The sequence below is a fragment of the Alexandromys fortis genome, unplaced genomic scaffold (assembly GCF_014885135.2).
Source record: "Alexandromys fortis isolate MF-2015 unplaced genomic scaffold, M_Fortis_MF-2015_v1.1 scaffold_6, whole genome shotgun sequence".
Lineage (NCBI taxonomy): Eukaryota > Metazoa > Chordata > Mammalia > Rodentia > Cricetidae > Alexandromys > Alexandromys fortis.
This window is the reverse complement of record NW_026067902.1, coordinates 18548627-18566221: the sequence shown is the minus strand read 5'-3', so window position 1 is coordinate 18566221 and position 17595 is coordinate 18548627. Positions and strand designations below refer to the sequence as shown.

Genomic DNA, 17595 nt, shown 5'->3' with positions numbered 1-17595 from the left:
GGCTCACACCTATTCTCTCAGCACTTAGACCACTAAGGCAGGAGGACTTCAGTGAGCTTAAAGCTAGCCTGGGCTACTAAGTAAGATTATTTTTAGACCAGAAACATTAGCAGATTAAAAAAATGTCCTTGGCTTCATTGTTTAAGATTAAGTTTAGGGAACAGGGAGTGGGGAGGGGCTAACCAAGACTAAGGACGTATGAAAAAGCCTCGCGGAAATCCACTACTTTGTAAGCAAATTGAAAATATAATTTATTCTCTGAGTTGGAGGCCAGCCTGGTCCACATAGTGAGTTCTAGACCAGTAAGAACTACCTAGTGGGACCTTGTCTCAAATAAACTAATAAATAAATAACAAAAACTACATCTATAGCTTTATATATATAATTTTAGAAAGAGAAAGAATTTAGACACAGGTATCCTGTATGGGTGAACAATGCTTTTCCAGAAAGAAGTTGGTTACCAAATGAAAATCTCAGCACCAGTTGTGGGATACCTTGTTACTGGACAGGAAGGCCACAGAGGCTCCCCAAAGAACACACTCTATTGCCGACTTCTTGGTTTCCCACCATGTCTCGGCACAAGATGCTACTGCTAAAGACACCACACACGTTGGTTGCAGAGCACGGAGAACCAAGCTGGAGCTGACCTGAGAACTTCCTCCCCGCTGGCTGGCTTTCACAGTACTATAAGGTGCTACTGTGAACCCTGAATGCTCTAACACTAACCTCCCAGGCAAGACGTGCCCACTGGGCAATAGTGACGTGAAGATTACGGGGGTAACCAATCGGTTTCTGAATTGATTTGAGGCCTGCTTCACAAGAGATAAACCTAATCAAAAACACCTGGCTTCTGAGGTCATAAGCCCTACAGGATAAAGTGCTACCATTATCTGCTACTGTTGTTCAATGCACACGGTATCAAACTGCCTTCTAAATATCTTTGGTTATGCTTGGAACTATGTGCTGCTTGGCCGTGAAGCTTCTTCGGCAGTTGGCGGTTAATGAAGAGTCTCGTGACTGGTTGGAAAAAGTGACTGTTGAGTGCTCATTCCCAGACATCTATAGCAACACCCCCACCCGGGGCAAGGCCAGGAGGAGGGGTGAAAGGACCGCGAGAGCTGGAGGACGGAGAAAAGCTGTAATATACTGTCATATACTGTCTAGAAACGGAGTGGCCATTGCACTCATCAACTCACATAATTAGCTGTCGGAGCACAACACAGAGAAACAAAAAGCCTACAGCATGAAATGGATATCCACCTGGGAATCAACACAGCATGTCAGAAGACAGACCATGTTACCCAAACAGGTAATACACATGTTAAACTAAAGTCAGTCCCAGAAAACCACCAATGTGGTGGGTGTGGCCCATACCTGTGACCCCAGGACTCTCCAGAATTCAAGGTCGTCCCTGGCTCCAGGTGAAGTCCTGGTCTAAGAAGGGGAAGTAAGACCTTGTCCTGAGGCTAGAGGTTAGACCTGATCTCCCTGGGAAAGGAATAACGCTGGACCTCTTGCTCAAACCACCTTGATGAAAACTATCCAGCGGTGTAATGCAGCCTAACCTCATGCCATAAGCAGTTCAGTCCTGGACCACTACCAACCACAATAGAATACACAGAAATGAGCTCGCTGGCACAGAACAGGGGCTCTTACAAGGCAAAGTCCTGGTTAGCTGCATCAGAATAGCAGACTTACTAGAAATGCAAATCCCTAGCTTCACACCTAATGATTCTGATCAGTGATTCCCAGGGTGGTACTCTAAGACTGGCGTGTGTGTGTGTGTGTGTGTGTGTGTGTGTGTGTGTAGTTTAAAACTAAAAATTGGACTGGATGTGGTGACAGAGGCAGAGGCAGGCAAATCCCTGAGTTCAAGGACAGCCTGATCTACACAGGGAGTTACAGGCCAGTCAGAGACATATAGTGACATCTTGTCTCAAACAAATAAACAAATATACATTACAAACAGAAGCTAACAAACCCAAAACCTATGAAAAGTCTAGTTTCCATTACTGTCCATTCTATCTGCCCCTGGCCTCTCTAAGCTACAAGTATCATTTAGAAATTTTGGTTGATTCTTCCACTTTTTCTTTGGGCCATCCACATGAAAATGAGCAATTTTCACAAACACAAATATACACAGGCATATAAACACAATCCACATGCCCTATCTGCTTGTTCTTATTTGGAGACAAGGAATAGGTTGGTCCTGAGCTCCTGGGCTCCCCACGTTCTTGTCTCAGCTTCAACCTGATCATGTCAGATGTTTCCAGACATGGTTAAAACTCTGGAACTTGGTCTAGTAATGTTAATGCCACTTCAGGGGTTTGAGCAAAAGAGAGATGCAAAGGGGTGTAGGTCTTTAAAGGCTTGATCTATGTGAATGTACAGAAAAAGATGAAAACGACAAAGGCAAATGCAGGCTGAGGTAAAGGAGAACGCTAGCACTGTAATTCAGGTAAGAGACAGAGCCTTCGTCAGGAGCAGTAACAACAGGCGTAGGAGAAATGACTAGATTGGAGATTTATTCTGGACAGTCAAGAGTCTTTGGTAGACTGAGAATGTGAGGAGTCAACCGTGACTCCAAGGCCTGTAGCCTCACCTAAGGAGAAAGAGAAATCCCATTTATTACAACATGGGATACATGATAGGAGTATCTGGAGATATTAGAATCTACAACAGAAGCTGGATTAATGGCTTGGAGGTTAAGAGCATTGGCTGCTCTTCCAGAGGGCCTGAGTTTGTTTTCAGAACCCATATGGTGGCTCACAACCATCTGCCCGTGCTTTTTTGTTCCTCACTGTGTTCTAGGAACACAGACACTGTTTCTTCTGCATCTTTGCATTCCTGTCTCGGTGGAGAGGATAGTCCAGGTAGGTATCTAATATATTTGATGAAACAGTAAAGAAATTAATCCCTCCATTTATTAGTTTCTACTGAGAGCGCTTTCCTCCAGGAAATGAGGTTTTCTCGAGATGTTTGAGGATTCTCTCCCTGATCCAAAGGACTAGGCCAGTCTACCACGGGGTACTATTTAACAGAGGCTAGCGGCTGCTCAAAGCATTAACACAAAATCTGAATCCCTCTGGGACTCCACAAAGACCCAGCAAGGATGGCTGGATAGCACTATAGGTAGATGCACAGGACACTGGTCACCATCAAGAGTCCCACATGGTCCATCATGGCACCTTTCTCAGTGTAAGATCTAAGTGAGGTTTCTAAAGTCCACCTTCGTATAGGCCCTTGATTTCTCGGACATGGACATTAACAGAGAAGACTGAAATTATTCCTACTTAGCCTTTGGGGGTTGTAACGGGTACTAATGATTCACGGAAAAGCACTCAAAGTATCTGAGAGTTAAGATTTACATACTTGAACTCCAAAACACACAAAAGATGCTGACCTTGCTTTCTGCATTAGCCAATCCCAAGAAAAAAAAGCATACAAGGTCATATAGGTTAGGTTTCACGGCAGTCTGTTGTGGTGCTCTTCTATTTCAGAGTTAGGCAACTTGGGCACTTCATGGCATAAGGCAATCAACCACTCAGAGTAAGAGAGTATGTGAGCTATGTACCGTAAAGAAAAGTAAACTGTGACTGAACACTAAGGGCTCTGAAGCATACGCCGCTAACGTGTTCAGTGCCCAGTAAAGCATCTGTGTCTTTCACCTAGGAAACTGCACGACCATTTATTTGAACAAGTTCAAGCCCCTGGCAGCGTTACAACTTCCCAATGCTTTGCCTTTTTCCACTCAGGACTTCGTAGGAACAGAAGCGGCCCCAATCGAGCACAATTAATACAGCGAGCTTAACCTCTAAATGCACACTGCACAAATGGACTGTCCTTAGAGATCGCGCAAGCCGCCCCGGGTGCACAGTCCTGTCATCTCTGCCCTCTCTGACAGCCTGCGTCCTCCGCCCACCTACACGGTCAGACGCCTTGCCTCCCACAAGACAGGCGCGAGGCCCCGCGGCTCACCCCAGGCAGCTAAGCAGTCGATCTGCAGGGGAAGCTTTTCCAGGATTGGCACCGGCTCGAAAGCGTCGTGCATGGCTGCGGAGCTTCACCGCCGCCGTCCTGCTCCGGCTGCTGGGCGGAGCCTGCGACCCTAAGACAGGGAAGACCCGGATCCCACCAGGGACCCCGCTACCGGACCTTCGCCAACACAACCATCCTCGCCGCCGGACTTCCTGCTGGCTTAAGCCCGCCCCTTCCGCCGCAACAATCTCCGCCCCTCTGAGTTCCCATCCTGACAGCTGTTGTGGAAGGACCAAAACTTGTTTTAGAGTCTTAGGCTGTGAACGTAATGAAGACCTCATGCTGTCGGGGAGAGTGCCAGCAGAGATGGCACAGTCCAGAAATCCTAGCACTCAGGAGGATCAGAAGTTCAGAGCTACTTCCATTTGCATAGCAAATTTGAAGACAGCCTAGGACATGTGAGGTCCTGTCTCAAACAAAACCCAGCTCTCCCACCACGGGGCGTGGGGGGGGGGGAGGGGGGCGGGCGGGGAGGAGTAACTTCTGCCTTGGTGTCAGAGTTGGGTTGGAGATCTGCCACTTAGGAAATTCTAGGGTTTTTTTTGGGGTTTTTTTTTTTTTTCTGTTGCTGTTTTGGTTTTTGTGTTTTCAGAAATGGGCCATTGCAGGCCTTACTTTCCTACTCTGCAAAAAGTGTTTCAGCATAAGGCCTATTACAATTGTGAGCATCTATCAAGTCTGACATACTCTTAACTAGTCAATAGATTGTTTCAATATCATCATTACAGTTCAACTAATCCCACTAACTTAGGTTTACATCATTCATGCTGGTCAGTGGTTCTCTCCTAGTCCCTACACCAGCAACTTTTGAAAAATGAAACCCTGTCCCTCACTCCAATTTCTTAAACTTTGGAGGGGAACAGTATGAACTCAAGGGGAGTCCATACACTTGAGCGGTTCTCAGCTCCAGTAGTTTTTTAGGGCCTGCATGTTGGACTGTACTATGCACTGGAGGATGTTTGGAAGCATCCCCAGAATCTACCTGCCAGATAGATTCTAGAGCAGCTTGCTCAAAGATCAGACACATGAACAAAAATGCCTTCTGCTTGGTAAACACTTCTGGTGAGCCACTGTTCCCGACCAATGTTTTCGATCAGAGGACAGATGGCTTCCCACTTTATATAATTTATGAGAAAGGGCCTGTGTTGCTTACTGCTTTTGAGACAGGGTCTCACTATGCAATCCACAAGGGCCTTGAACTCAAGAGCTCTGCCTGCCTTTGCCTTCTAAGTATTAGGATTAAAACCGTGTGCGCCTACACCCACTCCTTTTACAGTTAGCCAGACCCACCTGCCCTCAGCATCAGTGCAAGGCTACCGGCTTTATCACATAGGTACCATGGATCCAAACTCAGATCCTCAAGCTTGACTGGCAAACACTTTTACCATCTGGGTCACTGCCCAAGCCCCCTGGCCCATTGCTTCTTACTCGTACTTACAAATCACCTGGAGACAGTAGTAAAATGTAGATTTGATTCAATGGGGCCAGAATGGGATCCTCCTGAGAACCTTGAGCATACTTCCAGGTATGGCTGATGCTACTAATCTCTGAGACCACATTTCAAGTAGCAAGGGTTCAAACAAGCTCAGCATTTTGACACTTTGGACACAATGTTGCCATCTACAGGGTTTATACTTGAGAAATACAAACTTAAGTTACAAAGATAATAAATAAATCCTGTTCTAGTAAGTTTACAATTTTGTGTTGAACTGCATTCAGCCATCCTTGCCTAGAGGCCTATAGTGTAACTTTATTTCATTTGGAAAATTAAAAACCAACTCGATTTACGTTGTACAGAAATGGTCTGTATCCAACTATCAGGTATGGCATAAACAGGCATTTGGGTTTAATGCAAAACCCTAAAAGGGTGGGTATGATATGATGTCCAAACAACCGGTCCTGGAGATTTTACTTTTTATACAGTATCAAGTCTTTCATATGTAAGGAGGATTGCTTGTCCTATCCATATCAAACACTGCTCAGACAATCAAATGAACGAACACTGTCAGGCAGTTAGAAACACACAATTTCTAATTAAGTTCAAATTCCTTGAAATTTAGAGTGCTGACTACTATGTAAGGAAAGGGTCTAATACTTTAAGTTCCAGATACAATGACCAAGACAGTCAATATTAAACTCTAAAAGAGGTCTGTCCTTAAAAATCACACTATATATTCAACCCCCAATAACATAATATCAGGCCCAAGGCTATAAACTGTTTTATGTTTTTTCTTAACACAGCAGTTTTCTTCCCAAGTCTCAAGTAAGCACCCAAGCAACCTAAAAAATACGTGACCAACTACCCTACTATGTTGTAATGATTATTCCATCTGCTAAGTTTATCTGCAACAGCAACATACGCTTCCACAGCTACTGGTAATGGGTTAGTTTCAGAAGATACTCATTTCCTCATCTGATTTGTTCTTTAAAGGTACCGCCATAGCAAAAATAAGCCACCATAGCAAAAAGCTGTAGAGAAATGTTCCCTAAATGCTATCAGATTTTACCACGGTGTTCCAGTTAGTTTTCTATTAACCTGACCCAAGCTAGGGTTACCTGGGAAGAGGGAACTTCAGTTAAAAGAAATGTCTTCATCAGGTTAGCCCATATCCAAGTCTGTGGGCCATTTTTTTTCTTTTAAATAAATCTGTATTTATTATAAATAAATCCCTTAAAATTAATTGGGCACAGGTATTTGTCTAGGAGGTGGCCTGAGACTGATCAGAGAGCCTAGATTCTTGGTGATGTCCTATTCCTAGACTAAGAAGTCACACTTTCCCCAGGGGAAATAGTAGATGCTTGCAGCAAAGTGACCCGACCCCTGGAGGCCCACCCCAATACTCTTTAGCCTGTACACGGGGTTGTCAGTTCTGAGAAGATCTTGATTAATGATTGATGTGGAAAAGCCCAGCCTAATGTGGGCGGTACCACTCCTGGCAAGCCAGGGCAGGTTGTATATATAATATAAAAAAAAAAAAAAAATTTGACAAGCAGTTTCACCAGGGCCTCTGCTTCAGTTACTGCCTTGTTTGAGTGCCTGCCTTTGCTTTTCTCACTGATGGATTATGATAGGACCCGAAATAAACCCTTTCCTCCCTAAGGTGCTTTTGGTCATGGTGTTTATCACAGCAATGAAAGCAAACCAGAACACATAGTGTGAGTTATTTTAAAACTGTGGTCATCAGTTTCAACAGAAAATAAGATAGTCTGTAAAGAAAGTCACAGCGAGAAAGTCTCTACTAGCATCTGAAAGAAGGGTATGCAGAGAAAATTTGAAATAAATGAGAAAACCATTAATTTTATTAAATTTTTTATATTAAAAAGTGGCATGAACTTTCCATGTAGAACAAAAATCTGGGGAAGGTAAAATTGGACAAAACCATTAAAACAGAAACACAGCGCTTCAAGTGAGTCCCATCACCTGGTGACGTTCCTTATAAGCAGTCTCTAAACCAACACCAGATACTAGAACAGTCCATCTTAAAAAAAAAAAAAAAAAAGAGCAGCAGTCAGGGCCTCCACACCACTTCATGCAGAGTAACTGCTTGAAAAGCAACGGGACCTGTTCCCTTTCTATAGGCTCCCCTTTCTGAAGCATGACAGTCCCTGCTGCCGGGTGAATAACCACAGCACTTAAACAGAGTGCCTCTTGGTATCTAGTGCAATCCCAAAGGATGGCATGAAGGCAAACCAAGCACTGCCGGTAACTCTGCAATGCTGCCCTTGGAGGCTGATGAACGGTAGTTGAAGTTTTTAGAGTGTGCACCACATTGCCAGCAATGGGATGTGTCAGAATATCAGATGTCAGAAGAGTTAAGCTAATATTTCTCTTTAAAGCACATCTGAAATAGAAAAATCTTTAATATACACCATTTGTAAACAAAATTGCACTTGATTTTGAAACACATATAACCTTTCTCTCTTTTTTCCTCTCCCTTTTGGTCACTGATAGATCTATGGTTCCTTAACTCAGAAGGGACCATTTCCCTTATGCAAGATGTAAGCTTGACCTACCAGGAAACTGAAAGATAAATGACAACCTCTCCCATCACCAATACAACTTCCTAAATAAATGAAATCACAGCAGTTGCTCCTAGAGATGACAAATTATGGTGCAGATGACATAGTCCTTTCAGAAACATTAAACTTCGTACTCTGACAGATTAAATAATTAAACAGAAAGTCCAGGGACAACTTGTAGGTTGCAAAAACAGCCATGATGGGTTTGGGGAGCGAAGGTGTCAATGACGTAAAGCAGTTTGTAGTTTTCTCATCCTATGAGTGTGTTTCACTAAGCTGGTCTTCTTGGCTGATACCTCTCTCCAGCTCCCATGCACAAAGACCAAGGAACAGAGCAAGATGTCACTGCCTCCTTTAATCCCGCGGGGCGTGCAGAAGACTGACACATAAGCTGGCCTCTTCCCTGACACGAGCCATCTTCAACGGCGGCTTCCCACTGCTCACTCCATCTTCGACCTCTCAAAGTGTGTGATCATTCGCTCCTAAGAGGAAAAAGATTTATTCTAAGTACATAATTTAAAATGGTCTAAATTCCAAATAATTTCTATAAAAATGCCTCAAACATTTTCCACAAATACTTTTCTCTGTTATTTTCAGCAGTGTATCTATGATGATACCAGAACATTACAGGCCCCATCCAAGGTTAAATAATTCAACTACAACTCAAAAGGAAATTTAGCATCCTTACAGTTTTTTTGGTATACAATACTATATTGTTAAATGTAAGCATGGTGTTCTACAGTAGATCTGTAGAAATCTTATTTTAACTAAACTCTGATGCATGTTTGTTGTCCTTGTACCTTCTTCTGGCTTTGGGCACCAGACTCACTCATGATGTATATACATACACACAGGCAAACACTTATTTACACAGAATAATACATAAGCAGATAGGTGTAATAGCAAACATCTGTAACACCAACTCTAGGAGACAGAGATGCTCAGATCCACGGTCACGCTGCCCAGACAATCTGAAATATCAAGCTGCAGGTTCAATGAGAGACCCTGTCTCAAAAAATAAGGTGGACACACACACACACACACACACACACACACACACACACACACACACACTGTATACTTATAAAAACAAAACAAAACAAAAACCTGCAAGGTTGTGAAACAAATCTGCATACACCTTTAATCCCAGCAATTGGAACTCTGAGTTCAAGGTCAGCCTGGTTGTGAGTTCCCAGACACAGCCAGAGCTCCACAGAGAAACCCTGCTTGAAAATGAAAGCAAAGATTTTGAGAATGCTAAATTTTGTGTTTTCTTACTACTTATGTGCATGGGAGCCAATATTCTTACTTGCAAAAAGTCTTACAGTTTTTCCACAAAGGCAAATATTAAGGGTAAGATCAATTCCCAAAAGCACCATAGTAACCCTGTATTCCCATGTATGTCATAGTTTCATACAGTGTGTCCTATTCAGCTGGAACACAGCAGGGCTAGAGAGCTAAGGCCAAGGAGGCCACTGATGGCAAACAAAGTAGAAAAAATGTTGTTTTTAACAAAATCTAAATCATTTGATTTTACCAATAAAGATTCAGGAGCCAGATGCTGGGGTGTAAGACTGCTAACTCAGAGAGGCAGAGAAAGTACCCAGCTGACCTTCTTCCTCTGACACCCCAGAAGCTTCCCACCTTCTCCTACTCTGTCTCAAACATCATTCCTCTTAAACTGAATGCCCTTCCTCCTCTCTACTTCCCGTGTCTCTCTATCCATTCTCCTGATTCCCTCTATGGTTTTTTCCTAATAACCCTACATTCACTTCCTGTCAATTGTTGCTTGCTCTGCCTCTTGATCTAAGGTTGACTTGATTTAATCCTATTCACAGTATTCAAGCAGAAATCGCTTGGATTAAAGGTGTGTGCTAGGGCTGAGCTGCACCACAACCAGAAACAGGTTTTTCCAGGAAATAACACAATCTCGGGGTTCACAGTGTGATAATATCCTGCAACAGATGAAAACCCTAAGAGAGATCCAGGAATCTAATGAAAATAACCCAGAAAGCAAAGTGTTATATGGAATAATTTAGATCAGAAATGTGGAGGTTTTGTTGTTTCAATATATCGAGCAGCTTAAGGATTTGACATTTTTATAGTGTCATATAGAAGACCAGTAAAAAATAAAAAAAATTATTTTAGTAGACACTTCAACACAATGAGTCAGAATCAGGCAAAATGTAACAACGATTTTGTAACCATGATTAGAATACCACCCTAACGCTCAAAAGATGTATACAGTCAGGCGGTGGTGATGCACACCTTTAATCCCAGCACTTTAGGAGGCAGAGGAAGGCAGATCTCTGTGAGTTCAAGACCAGCCTAGTCTATAGAGTGAGTTCCAGGATAGTCAGAACTGTCACGGAGAACCACTATCTTAAAAAACAAACAAACAAACAAACACCACACCACACCAAAAGATGTATAGAGTCAATCCCATAAGCTCAGGCTACATTTCTTACATAAGACTTCATGTGAAAGCTTCTCAACTATATGGAATCATAAGAGAGTAAAAGCTTCAGCTGGAAAAGATTGCTCAGCAGGTAGGAGAACTGGCAGCTCTTTCAGAGGATTCAGTTTCAATTCCCTGCATCCATATGGTGACTAACTCTAGTCCAGGGGCTCAGATGTCTTCTTTTGGTCTCAAAAGGGCACTAGGCATGCAAGTGGGGCACTATAGTGGCATGCCAGTGGGGCACAGGCATGCATGCAGGCAAAACACTCATACATATAAAATAAAATTAAAACATATATTAAAGGGAAAAATGGATTTAAAATCAGCATAAGTATTAGAGGTACTAATTATAATCCTATTTTATAGAATAGAAACACAAAAACACTGAATTTAGTAGTAGGTTACTTGAAATAATTGTTTGTTATAATCTACTATATTCTTTTCTCAACATTATTCCTAGTTTTGCCAAGATTAGAGTAGGATAACTTTGAATTTCTTAAAGACAAAGGAACTACATAGTACAGAGTTCAGTGTCTGTTACCCAACTTTTTTGTTTTGTTTTGAGATAAGGTTTCTTTGTTTAGCCCTGGCTGCCCTAGAACTATTGATCAAGATAATCTCATACTCAGAGATCCACCTGCTCCTGGGTACTGGAATTAAAAGTGTGCATCACTACACCTGGCTTGTTATTCAACTTTTAAATGAAACATTCATAAGTCTGCTGGAAAAGGGAGTATGTTACACAGACATGCAGAAAGGGTAAGACTCAATAGAATATTCATGAATGACCATTTAATTACCAGATCCACAGAGATAATGCCCATGATTTGATTACTAACCTCATCTGAATCCAGCAAGGCCGGAAGTGCTCTGCAGAGAAACGTGACATTTAATAAATTCATGAAGGACAATAGAATAGCGAATGCAATTTAAAGCTTTTTTACAATTTAGCTAGGATTTTTATCTTATTAATAGCCCTCCAAGAGAAGAAAGCAAAAGATAAGAAAAAAAAAATAATCAGACTGGTTCAAGTTCTATAGAAAGAATAAAACATACTTTACAGTGTGACAGGGTCAACGCCCCATTAACATCACAGCTCTGGCAAGGGATTCAGAAATTATAAAGGAATATGCTATGGAGTTTAGACTGACCTGTAGCTAAATATTTCTAAACAGGCCATTTGAATGAGTAATCCTAATTATTTTTGTTTTTATGTTACTCCTAATCCTTTAACTATTCCTTGGTTCATGTTCTCATTAGACTTCTCTTCAGTTTGTCCACTGAAAATAATAAAGTAAAACTAGCACTGAAACAGGGTTCTTATAGCAATGATTCAAACACTTACACATCAGTCACGGAAGAAGGAACATTCTCTTCTACCCATTTCAAATCATCTTCCTGCTGAGAACACAGATACCAACTGTTACCAAAACATACCAGTATGTCTCAAGAACAGATCTGAGTTTATAAGACCTCTATAGCAGCCTTTTGTTATACACAGCACATGCACATAAATGACAAAACTTATTAAAATTTTTCTTCAAATACCTTTAATCTCTCCCTAGTATCCCAACCCCTATTATTACTCAACCTTGTGCTCGCTTCGGCAGCACATATACTAAAATTACTCAACCTTCTTTCCCTGTGAGTTCGACATTACTGGGTTTTCATAAATAAGAGGATCATGCAGCACTTGTTTTTTTGTGCCTGGTTTATTTAACAAAATGTCTTCTAGTTCACCAGCATCACTGAAAATGTCAGAACTTCCTTCTATTTTAAGAATAAATGCTGTTTGACCGTGTATTTAGTCAGTCATTGGGTGAAACTGTTTTCAAGACAGGGTTTCTCTGTGTAGCCCTGGCTGTCCAAGAAATTCACTTTGTAGACTAGGCTGGCCTTGAACTCAGAGATTTGCCTGCCTCTGCTTCCCACACCACTGCTGGGATCCAAGGCGTGTACAAGCATGCCCAGGTCACTGAGTGAAACTTCTGGGAAGTATCTTTGCAATTGAGGCTGCCACAATGAGCTTAGGAATGCAGGCACCCTTCCTGCACACTGACTTCTTATGACTACATGCCCAACAGCAGGAAACAGCTTTACTTTGATTTCCAGGGATTCCCCACACTAACCCATGTGCAGCAGAGCACATATGGGGGCCTTGTACGCCCCTTCTCACCAAGGTTTTCATCTTTCACCTTTTGGATAAGAGCCATTCTAATACTCTAGGGTGACAGCTCATTGTGGCTTTATTTCACATTTCTTGATTATTTGTTGATAAGCATTTTTTAGACATGCATTTGTAACCTCTTCCTGTGAGAATTTCTATTCAAGTCCTTTGCCCTGTTTTAAATCAGCATGTTTTCCTGCTACTGACTTGTTCTGAGTTCCTTATACCTAGATATTAGCCATACTTTCTCTCACTCCATGGCTGTCTATTTACACTGTTGACAGTTTGCTCTGTCAACCGTATAGCAGATTTTTGGTTTGATGCAATTGTATGTGATGACTGTTCTATTTCTGGTTCTGTGGCCTCAGCTGCTTGATCCAAATTAAAAACCAACCAAATAAAACCTCATTATGTAGACCAATATGATGCAATGTCTCTCCTGTCTTACATGAGTTTTATAGGATCAGGCCATACACATAAGACCTTAATCACGAACGAACACACACACACACACACACACACACCCCTGAAACTCACCCCATTTATGGTCCTAACTCAGGCAAGGCTGGTACTCTACAACTGAACTCTATCTCCAGAGCCTTAATTCATTTTGGATGACTTCCGGTTTCTCCAACACCATTTATTGAAAAAAGAAAGAAATGACCTTTTCCTACGTGTCCTTACTACCTCTGTCAAAATTCAAATGACCAGAAATATACAAATGTAACCTCCAGGCTCTCTACTATGTTCCACTGGCTCACTTCTCTATTTTAAGCCAATACCGTATTGTTTGGATCATGATGGCTCTGTAGGTTTGTTCCGATTGTCCTGGGGGTTATACCTGGAACTCATACATGCCGAACACACTCTACTGTGAACTATAGCTCTAGCACCCTGTGGAACATTTTGTTTACTATATTAAGTATATATGTGTTCATATATATGCAGGTATGTATGAGTGTATGTGCACTCAGGACAGATTTAACATTTGTCCTTCTCAACTATTCTTCACCTTTATTGCTGTGTAGGACACCTTGGGGGAGTTAGTTCTCTATTTCCACCGAAACTCAGGTCATCAGGCTTGGCAGCACAAGTCTTATCACCACATATTTTTTGAGACAAGGTCTCTCACTGCATCTGGAGTGCACTGATTAGCTAGACTGGCTGGCCAGCAAACACTAGAGATGCTACCGCCACCTCCCCAAGACCTGGGTTACACATGCTTGTTTGGCTTTTATAATGGGCTTGGGTATCTGAACGCAGACCCTCATGCCTACACAGAGGGTATTTTACCCATAGAGCAGAGCCACCTCCTCGGTCCCACTGTGCTATATTTGAAGTTTTGTTAGTATGATGCCTTCAGCTTTATTCTTTTTCTCAAGAACACTTTAACTACTTAGGTCTTTTGCTTTTATTTTTGAGGTTTCTTGCAAACATTATAGTTGCTTTAAAAAAATTGTGGAAACCTGTAATTGCTTTGGGTAGAACGGGCATTATAATGGTTAATTCATGTAGGTCAGCAAGATGGCTCAAGTGGGTAAGGGTGTTGCTGACAAGCATGAAGACCTGGATTTAATCCCTGGAACTCACATGGTGATGAAAGAGAACCAACTCTTCTAAGTTGTTGTCTGACCTGAACACAGGCATAACATACTGAAGGAGCAAAACAAACTCCATTTTGAAAAAGAACTCTATTCTAGACAGGACCTAACTAGGGGGCTGAATGCAGTCCAGCAAAGTCATAAATATTCCCAAGAAACTGTGTCTGCCCTGGTTAAAGGGACCCACCCAGGTACCCAAACAACATCTGTTCACATCTGCTTGCTTCAAACATCCTTGTAGGTACCTGATTAACTACTGTTTTGCCCCTGTGGTTAGCACAGGGTCAGCAGATGTCTGGAGGAAGTAACCAGGAGGCTGTTACTATCCCCTCAGATACTAATGGCCTATCAGTAGCTAACAGCTGAGCTTCACTTTTACTGCTAACTTTTGGCCCTTGCTTTCTGAAAAAGCTTCTCCAATTTATAAAGCAGAGACTAGGGACCATTCAGCTAATGGTACACAGGGGATGCGCGTACACAACTGTCAGCATCACAGACCCCGACCAATACAGGAACCCAAGATTGGGTTCTAATTAGTTACATAGAAAACGGGAATGAGAAAAATGAAAAAGTAATCAGAATGACCTATGGCTTTCTGCCTGAACCACGCTGTTTAGGGTAGGCTAAAACACTTCATACATGACAAGGGCCATGGCAGGAGCCCATAACAACTGGGAGAGCATTGCCTCAAGGACAGCCAAGAATTGGCCAATTAAAAATATGACCATAGTATGCTTCCTCTACATACCCCAAGGACAGATAGGAATGGGCCAACCAAGAACATCCATACTTCATTTACATAATGATTTCATGCTTTTTGAATTTGCTGTCCTCAATTAGGTACAGGTATAAAAATTAGGTGAAAACTCATTGTAGGGTTAAGCCAGCCCCCATTAGGGGGCGGGTTTGCCTCGGGCGAAGGTTTACTTATAAATGGGGCGCCCCTTCCTGCTTCCTGTCCTCCGTGGGAACGGTGGTTCTGTGAGTCTAATTTCCCCATTAAAGCTGTGTATATATTTTTTACAATCTGTCTGCATTAATTTATGCCGTTACAACTCATGGTCCTGCAAAATTATTTATAAAAAGTCCTATAAACTCTGGAAGGGAGCTCCTCCCGCCCTTACTGTGTTGAGTGTGCTGAACGAGTTCCTTGCCTCAGCTGGTACTATGCTTTGGAATAAACCATGCTTTTGCATCCAAGTCCAGGATCCCTGGTAGTCACTTTGGGGGACAAGAGTATGGGTACAACAATATACCATCTCCAATCACACCCATATGCACACATACACACAGATAAATAAAACATGATGTGTATTAAAATATTTAAGAGCAAACAAAATAACAACATAGTTACAAAAACTCATTAAGGCCCACCCATAGCAATCTTAGGTTCCACCACGGGCCACAACCCAAGCAAAGATCACAAAGAAAGGAAAAAAGTCACACTTACTGTTTTGTTTACCTTACTATTTCCATTTGGTTCCTGCTTGGTACTTCTCATTTTCATTCCTTCTACAAAAGGGAAAGAAAAGACAACAAAAAGCCCATAGATGGTTAACTTTGTCATTACACCAACCACCAAAGCAAAACAGTACTCAGAAATCTAAGTTTACTGACTGATCAGAACAGACGTTCCTTTAACCTAACATTTGTAATAAAAGTACAAAGCTAAAGCTGTGTCTCACTTCTGCAAGAGATCTGAGCATTAACGCACAAGTGTCAGTCGGTTTACTGTGGCTTCACTTAAAGTGTGGCCAGTCTCCTTGCACCCTAACTTTACCAAATACAAGAACTCCCATAGTTTTTTTTCTTTTAAAATCATTTTCTTTAAAAGAAAATACTAAAAGCACAAATATAAACAGGAAGTTTTCTCCAAAGCTCACCAAAACTTTCCTTCAGCATCGGTTCCTTCTGTTCATCCTCTTCATCTTCCTCTGACAATGGTGAAAAGGCAAACCTGGCGGAAGAGCACAGAGGGAATGCCACAGGGAATAGTCACTCTCTGACATCAAAGAACTGCTTCCCCTTCAGAGAGGTCTTAACTGACTATATCATCAACGAGTATCAAGGCAGGAAGAGCCACTGTTGGAGAGAATTATTTTCAGGTGTGTTGCTTTTGTTTATGCTGTTGTATTTGATTAACTGTGATTCTTTGCCTGTTTAAAACACTGATGGTCCTAATAAGAACATGAACGACCAATAGCAAGGCAGAAGCATGGATAGGCAGGTCTAGCAGGCAGAGAATATAAAAGGAGAAATGAGGATAAGAACGAGGAGGAGCAAAAGAGAACAAGGAGAGAAGGATATCAGGGGCCAGTTACCCAGTCACCCAGCAAGCCATGGAGAAAGAAAAGAAAGGTGTACAGAAATAGAGAAAGATAAAAGCCTGGAGTCCAAAGGTGGTCAGGATAATTAAAGTTAAGAAACGCTAACAAAAAATACGCCAAGCTAAGGCCGGGCATTCATCACTAAGAACAAGCCTCTGTGAGTGAATTATCTGGGAGCTGAGTGATGGGTCCCTCAAAAAGGCAAAAGAGTAAAATACCATACAACAAACCACAGACTACCCATGACTTCAGAAAAGTTACTTTCCTCATCTGTAAATGGAGACAAAAGAACAAGAGTCAAAACACTCAGTAGTGTTTTTCAAAAAGTAAAGCCAAGCTAGGAGAGGCAGCACAGACCTGTAATCCCAGAACTAGTCAGGCTGAGGCAGGGCAGTTTAAGAGTTCAAAGCCAGTCTAGTCTGGATGACACAGTGAGACCCTGTCTCTTTATTAAACAATAAAAACCTCCAAGTCAAGTCACTATGAAGTGCTTAAAACAATACCTGATATATTTCAAAGATATATATCAGGAAAATCATTCTAACTTTAAACTTCAGCCTTCAGTCTGAGTAAAAGAAGGGGGCCTAATTTTAGGTGCCCCAGATAATCTAAACTCTCAGTCTCCACACGAGAAAGCTACTAACTGAGCACACTTCAGACTGCCTTTCCCTAGAAGGCTTTAGCTCTGACCACACTCTGTTCTTCCATTTTATTGCTGTCTAATGTTTTTGTTTTATTTTGTCTTAGTTTCTCATGAGGAAGAAAAACCTATTAGTAAGATAGGAATGGGGAATGTCTGTCTTCACTGGTAAAGACCACATTTAATGTTTGAACAGCATCTGAAGTGAGAGTAAGACAGAGACCCCTCTCACAACCTCTACTTAATGTAGTAACCAAGGCCAAGCCCACACCACAGTGTCAGAATGAGAAGATAGATTACTGCCAAGGAGGACTACATAAGGCCCTCAAGTTCAGTCCTTA

General features: G+C 41.9%; 2 protein-coding genes across 4 annotated transcripts in view; both read right to left on the bottom strand.

The window, feature by feature from the left end:
- Vps39 (VPS39 subunit of HOPS complex) overlaps positions 1–4181 on the bottom strand; it is a 40276-nt gene extending 36095 nt beyond the window's left edge. Inside the window, exon 1 of the mRNA XM_050134173.1 lies at positions 3979–4181. Coding sequence (XP_049990130.1) covers positions 3979–4051 — 73 coding nt within the window. The 5' untranslated portion in view covers positions 4052–4181. The remainder of the gene's footprint in view (positions 1–3978) is intronic.
- A 3135-nt stretch (positions 4182–7316) lies between these two features.
- The window catches only part of Tmem87a (transmembrane protein 87A), a 52542-nt gene continuing 42263 nt past the window's right edge, over positions 7317–17595 (bottom strand). For 2 of the 3 annotated variants that reach the window (XM_050131777.1, XM_050131786.1), the window contains exons 16-20: positions 16171–16244; positions 15738–15799; positions 11865–11920; positions 11359–11389; positions 7317–8540 (exon numbers count right to left, since the gene is read on the bottom strand). In XM_050131777.1, coding sequence (XP_049987734.1) covers positions 8499–8540; positions 11359–11389; positions 11865–11920; positions 15738–15799; positions 16171–16244 — 265 coding nt within the window. In that variant the 3' untranslated portion in view covers positions 7317–8498. The remainder of the gene's footprint in view (positions 8541–11358; positions 11390–11864; positions 11921–15737; positions 15800–16170; positions 16245–17595) is intronic. The other variant, XM_050131790.1, reaches the window with a different exon arrangement.